General features: G+C 41.5%; 1 protein-coding gene across 1 annotated transcript; it reads right to left on the reverse strand.

Moving 5' to 3' along the window:
* Positions 1-1,613: 1,613 nt before the first annotated feature.
* LOC137941312 (ethylene-responsive transcription factor TINY-like) lies at positions 1,614-3,025 on the reverse strand. Its single transcript, XM_068786661.1, has one exon. It carries the CDS (start codon positions 2,547-2,549, stop codon positions 1,830-1,832), a length of 720 nt encoding a protein of 239 aa, XP_068642762.1. The 5' UTR covers positions 2,550-3,025; the 3' UTR covers positions 1,614-1,829.
* Positions 3,026-9,652: the final 6,627 nt, after the last annotated feature.

Here is a 9,652-nt window from a genome sequence, read left to right on the forward strand (position 1 = left end):
TTGAAAAACCCGAAACTTTGTGACGAAAGAAAGAGAAAGCCAGAGGAATCTGAATAAAATTTCGAATTGGGGAACGGACATTCTATCGTATTGGATACGTATTGATTTCAGTGGGTAGATATTTTTCGGATTAGAAAACCCCTTGTTGGACAAGTAATCATCAGAGAATCAACATTATTCAACAATATCTCTACTCGTTGTTTGCGCTGCCGAAGTCAAAGATGGAACCCATTCAAGACTTGAAAAATGCCCGGAAAAATCCAAAAAATATATCGTCGTCCGACCCACTGAGTGGTGGGTTCTTCGATCTGGGGAGAGGGGATGCGTCTGTTCTCTGTAGTGGGCACTCTGGTAGTTTAATGAGGTAGGGACGCTTCTGTTGTGGTGGGGGGGGGGGGGGTGTGTGTCTTCTTTTGAGCGGTGGGCAATGGCCTATTAGCCATGAATGAAGAATTGATATCTCTGGAGGCATTGTTTCGTCTTATCTCAGCCTCAGCAATACCAATCTGTGATGTCACATTCGGTAATTGGATCCAATTCTCACGACCGGAATTTTATGGGAGCGGCTCGTTGCAGCGTCTATTCCATTTTTACGAAAACCCGGCACTACAGGAACCTGAGATGAACACTGGGACAAGATAGGGTTTGTTGGGCTTTCACGTTTCTGCTAATCTACCTTTTTTCCCTCGCCCAAGCACCAAGAAAAGCCTCCACATTGCACAAAAGTACAGAAAGTTTGTGGCGAGATATCAGCGGAAAGGTTAACGAAATGGAGCCACCGATCCACGTACTGTTACTAAAAGAGGAAATAAATTGGATTTTGGAAATATCTATCTTGCAAAAAGCAGCAGCTCTGTGATCTGTATGAGTGGGGATTCTTGTCCAACAGTTGCTTCTGCCTTTAGCTGTATACTGTTGTTTTCTCCCTCATCTGATAAAATGGGTAAAAAACCGAGTGCTGCTGAGGATACAGCGAAGAACTGCAGTTTCGCGATATCGTCAGGATATTTTCTTGCGGCTTTGAACAAATGCCAATTTTTGGGAAAAAAAAAAAAAAAAAAGCAGCGCGAGGCTGACAGAGAGTTTCACTATTTCAGGCTGCGCAAAAACTGCGAGCTGCCCTGGTTTGCTTCTTGGGCAATATAGAGAGAGTGGAGTAAATTTTGTTCTTGCACTGATAATTGAACAAAAAAGTCCAGAATCTGACACCCAATTCGCAGATACCATTTGCGAAGATTTAATGAAAATGAAAGAGTCAAAAAAAGGAAAGTGAACGAAGAAGATGGATGGAGCTCCCTTCCAATGACACGACACGGAAGGCACAAAAAGTTCTTAAGAGAAATGAATCGTCGGAACTGAAGCTGAAGAAAGAGGAGCAAGATTGAGAGAGCAAATGAGAAATTGAGAAGTGACACAAAGTCTCAAATCTTGGTGCGCCAGAGTTTATTATTCAAAATTGAAATCTCCAAGCTTAACAGAGGCAGAAGCAAAAAAGAAGAGGAGAATGAGGGAGAGTTTATTATTCAAAATTGAAATCTCCAAGCTTAACAGAGGCAGGAGCTAAAAAGAAGCGGAGAATGAAGGGGGGGGGGGGGGGGGGGGGGGGGGGAGGGGGGAGGGAGCCTCTGACGTTTGTACATCAAACAAACAAAAGAAGTTCAGTTCCCTCTGTCTTCCTTTCTTTTTTGACACTGTACAGTTCACTGAAATGATGAGGGGTGTGCACAACCCAAACAAAAACGAAGTACAGAGAAACAGGAAACATATTACAAACATTTTCTTTTTTAACCCCCGAGAAAAATTGGAAGGGCTAAACAAGCAGTCAAGCACTAGTAGTCCCACAGGAAGGCACCAAAGCTGCTGGGGATCATACTCTCCGGCCCTGACAACTGGTCTGAGAAGAAGCTGTTACAGTCGTCCAGGCTATCCGGACACAGCAGCGGCGCGTACATCCAACTGTCTGAGGGGTCTATGAACACGTAGTCGTTGGGTGAGTCGGGGGACCCGAAGCTCTCACCCAGTCGAGGCAGCTCAACGATCTCACTCAATTCGTCCGGCACCGGGACCGGCGACGCCGCATTGAACTTATCCATGGCAGCCGCCTTGGCAGCTGCAGCTTGGACGTCTCGCGGGGCTAGTGTAGCAGGACGAGGCAGACACTCGGCGAGTTCGGGGAAATTCAGTATGGCAGAGTTGCCCTTGATGCTGAGGGCGGCAACATCGTGGGCGCGCGCGGCCATCTCTGGCGTTGGGAAGGTGCCGAGCCAGATTCTGGATTTCTTTCTCGGTTCGCGTATCTCGGACACCCACTTGCCCCAATTCCGCATGCGGACCCCTCGGTAGACAGGGTGCTTGCTGCAATCGCGGTTTCGCTTGCTCTTCTTCGCCGCCAATTCAGCGTCCTGTGATTTGGATTCCTTGGATTGGGCTACAGCTGCGGAGTTCTGCAGAGGTAGTAGCGATTGCGACAGAGAAGATGAGGAAGGGGAGGACGGCAAGGAGGCGGAGTTGCTGCTACTCTCTGCTTCCGAATTTGGATGATCCGCCATTGAGAGGGAGAGTTATCCGTTATGATAGGTCCCCTCGGATCGGATGAGAGGATGAAGGGGAGGAATTGGCTTCGGGAAAGTGTGCTGAAGTTGGAAGACAGTAGCTGAACGGATCATAAATGACTCGTTGAAGTCATGGATGAATGCAGAGGGTGATACGTTAGCCAAAACAATGTCGCTCCTTCTCAATACGGTCAAGTACGTGGGAGCGATTGAGGACGGAGGGATGAATGCTCATGGATTTGATTCAGAAAAAGACACTCATTCACCCACCAGCACCTTCAGTCCCTCCTGCTCTGTAATCCAGTCTCGAGAGAGAAACCACGGGTGACAAACTGACCAGGTCTCGGTCCAAGTAAGAGACGAAATGTACGTGAGAACTGTTCTTCTTATCTAGGGAAGAGAAAGAGGACGGCTTGGAAGGAACAGAGAAGAAAGAAAGAGAAGAGGGGAGGAAGAGAGAGAGCGAGAGGGCAAAGAGTGAAGGGACAAGCAGAGGACTTTATTAGGGAGGCAGAAGGCAGCCAAGGCGTGTGCGCTGTGTGTGTGTGGAGTGTCCAAACTTCACAGTGACTCTTAAACCGACCTGGCCTTCCATCATTTCACAATGACACGTATAATGCTCGGGTGGTAGGACCCACTGTGCAATGGGGCACCTTGCTAAAGTCCCTCATGGTACCAGCTGGGACCTTCTTCGTGTACCTCTTAGCCCTCATTAAATCTCCTCCTCTGCGAATTCACCCATTCCCCCACTCTGCATTTTGTCCCCCTTTCTATGTTCTTCCTCTGAATTCCAGCTTTCACCCTCTGGAGGTGAGGTGGGGAAGACTGATGCTCTGCTAACATAATTACAAAGGACACGTCTCAGTAATCAAATGGATCAATTTATCCTCTGGGTAATGTAGTCTTGTGTTCTTTATTCCCTTTTTTTTTTTTTTTTTTTGTTTGCAATATCAGTACTTAAAAAGATCTCAAGTGGAAAGAGAGCAATTTTATAATCCTGGAGATTCCAAACCGTCTGATTGTCATTTCAAATAAGGAAAAAGAAAGAAGAGTTAGTTTATTAATGCATGCTGTGTGAAAGTAAGTCATACATAGTTTTACTGAAGACACATAACTGGTCAGAGAACAGTTTTGAGGTGAAAGGTGAATTTCTTCACAAAGTCCAGATCAGTAGCATAGTAGAAGTTAGGATTGGCCAGTAGGGAAAGTCGATCATCATTTGCATCATGATTTGACACAAATGCTTGCCACCAAACCAGTCATTTCTAAGCTGGGTTTACTCTTCTCAGGTCATCAACTCGCATACAATGATAATAGATAAAGAGATGGGTAAAAGAGCCCTTAAATGTGAAAAAGATGAAAGTGATTCTGTAACATGAAATTTACTTTCACTAGACAACAAATGAGGGATCGAAGCTCTTCTGAATAGTCCAATCCTCTTTCCCTTTTATACAGACAAAGAAAAAAAGATTAAACTATACCAGATTTCCTGCATGATGAGGTTTCTATCTTCTCTAGGCAAGTAATCTATTGACTAGCAGAAGATTCAGGTTTTGATGTGTAAAAGGGTTTGACCCTTGGGGGGGAAAGCTCATGTCGACCTACCTATATCTCCAAAATAAAATGCCGGGTTGGCCTTAATTAATGAACTCATCCCATTATTGAAGATGACTCTCTGGCAAGAGACCCTCCAACTTTAAAACCGCATCTCCCAAAGATCTGAACAGATATCAATAACACGACAGTAAATGTTCGAATTGATGTTTCCTTCATTCGCAGTGAACTATGGAAGAAAAACGAGAAAGCCAATTGTAACTTGAACTCCAGAGAAAAAACAATTAGCGATAAAAACACCAAGATTTGGGATTCGGATCTTTAAATAAAAGTCTTGATCACTTCGAGCCAAATCATACCTGGCTTAGAGGTTATGACCTGTTCCAAAAAAAGACCAAAAACTAGATCAAAATGGCAACCTTTCCCTTGTTCATCCCATGAAACGAAACCCGTACTGTTAGTCCCCTCGAATTGGTGCTGCCACTCGTCTCTTTCTTCTGTGTATCCGTGTTCTTTATAGTTTCTTGATTGTCATGAATGATACAGATTCTGCTATCTTGTACTGCCTATATTAGAAGCTAGCTAAAGCTAACATCTGCTTTAGGCGTACCTTCCCTACGGACCGGTTAAATGAACTCTATGCTTCACCAAATTGATTTCTAGTCGACGTCTCCAGAAAATATTATATGGATCCCTTCCGAGAATCTCCATTGTTTTGATTCCTTCCTGGCTTGGGTTTTTAAGGCAATGAATTTGTGAACTGATGGACCGAAAGACCACATTGTTCAAGTTCAACTATTGGCAATCAGATAAAATGAACCACGATGATGGATTGAGTGATGAGAAAGAAGGAAAAGGTTCTACTGGAATGAGATAATCAGCATATTGTACCACGTACTTAGATTTTTATCTTCGTACTGGATGGGGCCTTGATGGACTTATACTGTCGTGCGTGTGTCGAGGGAGCCATGGTCGAGAAGAAAAGAGAAGTCTCTCTGACTGCGGCTCTGCGGTGGGCAAAACCCTCAGCCCACTTCTATGTTACCTACTCTCCAAAGCGTAAAAGCACACCCCGTTTTTGCGACAACATCCATCACAGAAGGGATAGTGTTCTGCTGCTCTGCACCTTTTTTGTTAAGAATTTTCTCCAATCCTACTTCTTTACGGGCTATATATGGCAGAAATTAAGCTCCATAATAAATGGTTGAGAACAATGCAGGTAACTAATCCGACTTGCAATGGGCACGCCCATTCTTCGGAGTGGACGGAATGATGGAAAATTGTCATTTATTTATTGAGGAGCAACGAGTCTGTCCAGTGTAGTGAGGAGGAGAGTAGCCTGCAGAGTTGGCGTAGGAAGTCATGTAAATGGTGGAGTTACTAGAATTGTTTATAATGACTGCAGATTTAGAGAGAGAGAGAGAGAGAGAGAGAGAAAGAGATGAGGCAATGTGGGTGGGTATCTTTTGGTGTTGTGGTTGACAGAATTTGATGTTACAGGTTTTTTTGTTCTTACTCTCTTCTTTCCCATCTTCGTGTTAATCTTGAAAAACCAAATGGTGACTGAATTCGAGAAACATCAAGAGCATGAGACAGCTTAATAATTAAAGGCAGAAAAGAAAATGGTGAGTACGTGCATACACTAGTGTGCAAGTTGTGTTTTCAAAAAGGTGATTTGAAATGCTGCAAGATCGACAAACAATCACCTCGCTGCTGATTGATTCTTCCCTTGGACGCTGTACAAACTACAAAGCTCCCCTCATCCAGGAGCTCGATCGACCGTCACTGTCGCCCAACAAATTATGAAGGTTCAATTCAATATCCAAAAGGATTATTATCAACGAGTGAACTCTCTTGAGGAAAAATTTCCCACCGGAAATGTTGCCGTCGCAAGCAACTCCATCGACATTTTTTAGGCATGCCAGGAGCAGGAGAGGTAGTTGCATGCGTATCGTCAAATAATTCTCTATTATCTGCAAGTAAATGTTGATGGGAAATTAATCGATATAAGAGAGATTAGGGTGCCATTAAAAGATGTAGGGACGGAAGCAAGAAACGCTTTGTTTTCGATTATGGCTGTAGTCGACAAGTTTCAATCAAAATGGGTGCAGGTCCGGGAATACAAAGAAAAACAAACGATAGAGTGAGGACGTTAAAGATTGAAGCCTCACCTGTCCGACTCTGATGGAGAAACCTGGAATATCCACCACTGTACCCGATCAATCGATGGTTTGGGCCCATCACAAAAATCCTGGAATCAGATGATCATTTCCCCTTGTTTTTATGTGAGATTAAAAAAAAAGCATTGGATCCCCTGAGGGAGATGCCAGTGACAAGTGACAAGGGTTGGATAATGCGTTCACCTGAGTACAAACGCGATCAGCAGCGTTTCCATGCAGATTGGAAGCATATGTGCATTGTGGGGGCTAATATATTGATACGCAGTAGGTACATATGTGGTACTTATTTGCTACTGCTGTTTGATTTAACTGGCATGGCAGAGAGAGTGCAGGAGGAATATAATTGATTTAGTATCTTTCTTCCAAGTGAACTTAGATATGTTACCTCTTAACATGTCAAATTTCTTTGGCTCTTTATGGTTTGGTAGGATGAAGTTCGTTTAAGGATTTTGTTATCGTAATTAAGTTTCAAGGGTGTCATGTAGTGTGGAGACATATTTGTAACTAAGAAAAGACCTTTGCTCTCACTTCTTGCCTTTCACAGCATAGCTGATCTAGAGATGATTGCTCTTGTATACCTTATGGATCTGACTTCTATGTCTTTTGTCTGCATCACATTGAAACATTAAAATCTTCAAGTGTTGTCGTTTGAGTGGCAGTTAAGGTTAGTAGCATCCATTAGTTCCTACCAAAACCTACTAGTTGTTGGTTAGTATGTTGTGAATTTGCTAATGATTGTTGTCCCCAAAGGTCAGGTGATGCATGAGAGCCGTCCAAATGATTCTCTATTTCGGTGTCGAAGAAAGAGAAAAGTATGTGTCATTGTGTGTTTTGTGGATCATGCAAGTGTTTTTATTCTATGAAGAGGTGTTAAAAGACATTATAGGGTTTAGAGATGTATTTTCACAAGAAGAAGAAGAAGACCCTATTTTGTCCTTAATTAATTAAGTTGAATAACTTAATCAATTAAATCTTGTTAATTAATTAAACAAAGGCATATTTTTACTTAATCGATTAAGTAGACTAGTTAATCGATTAAACAAAATAGTTAGGCGATTAATTATTATAGGCTATTGGTGTACTCTATGTTTGGTCATGGCATCATTTAGTTTGTTTGATGTGACATTTGAAAACATTCATGGTGACAGAGATGAGAAGGATTTCAAATTAGAAATCCTATCTTGAAACTTGGGGAAAAGATTTTGTTTTGTTAAGAGTTCTTTCAAGAACTTGGCAAAAACATAATGCCACAATAGTGACTTAGTTGATTCATAGTATGGAACCTGTTAAATCTCAAAAGTCCATCATTATAATCTTCAGAGGATTTTGATTAAGAAAGAAAGAAGAGAAGAGAAGAAAGGTAAGAAGGAGCACGAGGTGTTGAAGAGAGAAGAAGAGTTGAAAGAGTGAAGAAGAGAGAGACTAAATTAGGGTTTTTCGAAGATACCCTAATCCACCCCCTTAAGTCCTTTTATAACACTTTAATGTTAAAAGATTACATAATTGTCCTTGACTACATGGGCTGGAAATAAGACTATCTCATGAATTTAATTACAAGTATGTCACTCTTTTAACACTCCCCCATCAAGCTAGTAAAATATCATAAACTCCTAGCTTGAAGTATGTGTTGCTCATAACTGACTTGGTGAATATATCAATAATGTGACCTTGAGAGGGAAAATATTCAAGGCTTATGACACCAATCAACCTCAATGTACTTGGTTCTTTCATAAAAAATTGGATTGGAAGCAATATGGATAGAAGTTTAGTTATCATAACGGAGTTTCATTGGGATGTCCCTTGTTGAAGCCCAATTATGAGAGGAGAGACTTAATCCATATTAATTCACTCACTACATGCACCACAACTCTATGTTCTACCTTTGCACTTGATCGAGCAACAATATTTTGCTTCTTACTCTTCCAAATTACCAGGTCTTTTCCAAGAAAGTGTACAATACCTAGTGGTAAATTTTCTATCTTCCAAAGAGTTTGCCCAATTAGTATTTACAAAACCCTCAACATTAATGTGACCATAGCATTTATATAAAAGTTCCTTTTCTGGAGATGTTTTAAGTATCAAAGCATTCATCCTAGAATTTGCCAATAACAGCTCCAAGGCTTATGCAAGTATTGATTAACTGCAAAAGATATTCAGGTCTGGTGACAATAAGATATATTAGTTTTCCTACAAGTATATGATAATTTCCCACATTTATATCTTCTCAAAAACCAGTGTATAATTTTAAATTAGTGTCAATGGGGGTATCTATATGTAGACACCATAACATTTTTATCTCACTAAATAGATCAAGGACATATTTTCTTTGAGATAATACAATACCGTACCTGAATTGAAACACCTCAATCCCAAGGAACTAGTTTGGGAGCACCGAATCTTTTGTTTTTAATTCTTTACACAACTTCTCTTTTATTAGGTTGATGCCTTCAGAATCTTTGCTTATTATAATGATATCATCTACAGACAAAGCTAGGAGAACAACTCCCTTATTAGTGTGGTTGACAAAGACTAAGTGATACATCACACATCGGTTAAAACCAAAATGAAGCATAGCTTTATTGGAATTATCAAACCAATCTCTCAATGATTGCTTTAGCTCATACAAAGACTTCTGTAATTTACATATTGACTCCCCATCAACCACAAATCTACTAAGAGAATGTCTCCAAATAATAAACGCCATAACATTGTGTATAGGCCTTCACTACTAGTCTAGCCTTAAGCCTAACCATTGTAGGTTGTGTTTAACCGTGAAGACCTACTTGCAACCCACTAGGTTTTGTGTAGAGGTAGAGGTACCAACTACCAAGTATGATTTTCATATAATGCTACTGTTTCTTCTTCCAAGATGTTGAAAGGCCTCTTGACAAGATTTAGGAAGTTGAGTAGAAGATAGAGAAGCAAGATGTTGTGGTCCCGGACCATGGACCTCGTGACTCGACGAAGGGAGAGATCGTCAAGAGGTGCAGGGGGTAGACGACCAGACTTGTCTGGGAGCTCTATGTTGACGATAAGAGGATGGAAGAAGGAGATGGAATGAGGAGATGAGATCAGGCTCTTCGAGGGGAAACCTGTACCCTTGGGTTTGTCAAGGAGAACGCCGATCCTAGGGTTCTTTGGAGGAGAACGTCGATCCTTTTCTGAGTAAAATTCAACTTGTTTCATTCATTTCCGTCAACCTTTTTAGAAGCCAACCACGCCAAGGAATTCGAATGAAATTTTTACAAAAATTTCATCGCTGGCTATAACCTCTTACCACTTAAAAAAGTAAAATTATGAATCTAAAATTATAAATCCTAAAGTACTTGGATGTGCCTCCACTCTCTGAGTTACCAACTCATCTGC

The sequence above is a fragment of the Aristolochia californica genome, unplaced genomic scaffold (assembly GCF_029961685.1).
Source record: "Aristolochia californica isolate CCGP_79_NKW_82.1479 unplaced genomic scaffold, dmAriCali1.0.hap1 SCAF_9, whole genome shotgun sequence".
Classification (NCBI taxonomy): Eukaryota; Viridiplantae; Streptophyta; class Magnoliopsida; order Piperales; family Aristolochiaceae; genus Aristolochia; species Aristolochia californica.

What these genes read in the sequence shown, in the direction of transcription:
- LOC137941312 (XM_068786661.1), bottom strand. Translation starts at nt 2,549, where the DNA reads ATGGCGGATCATCCAAATTCGGAAGCAGAGAGTAGCAGCAACTCCGCC.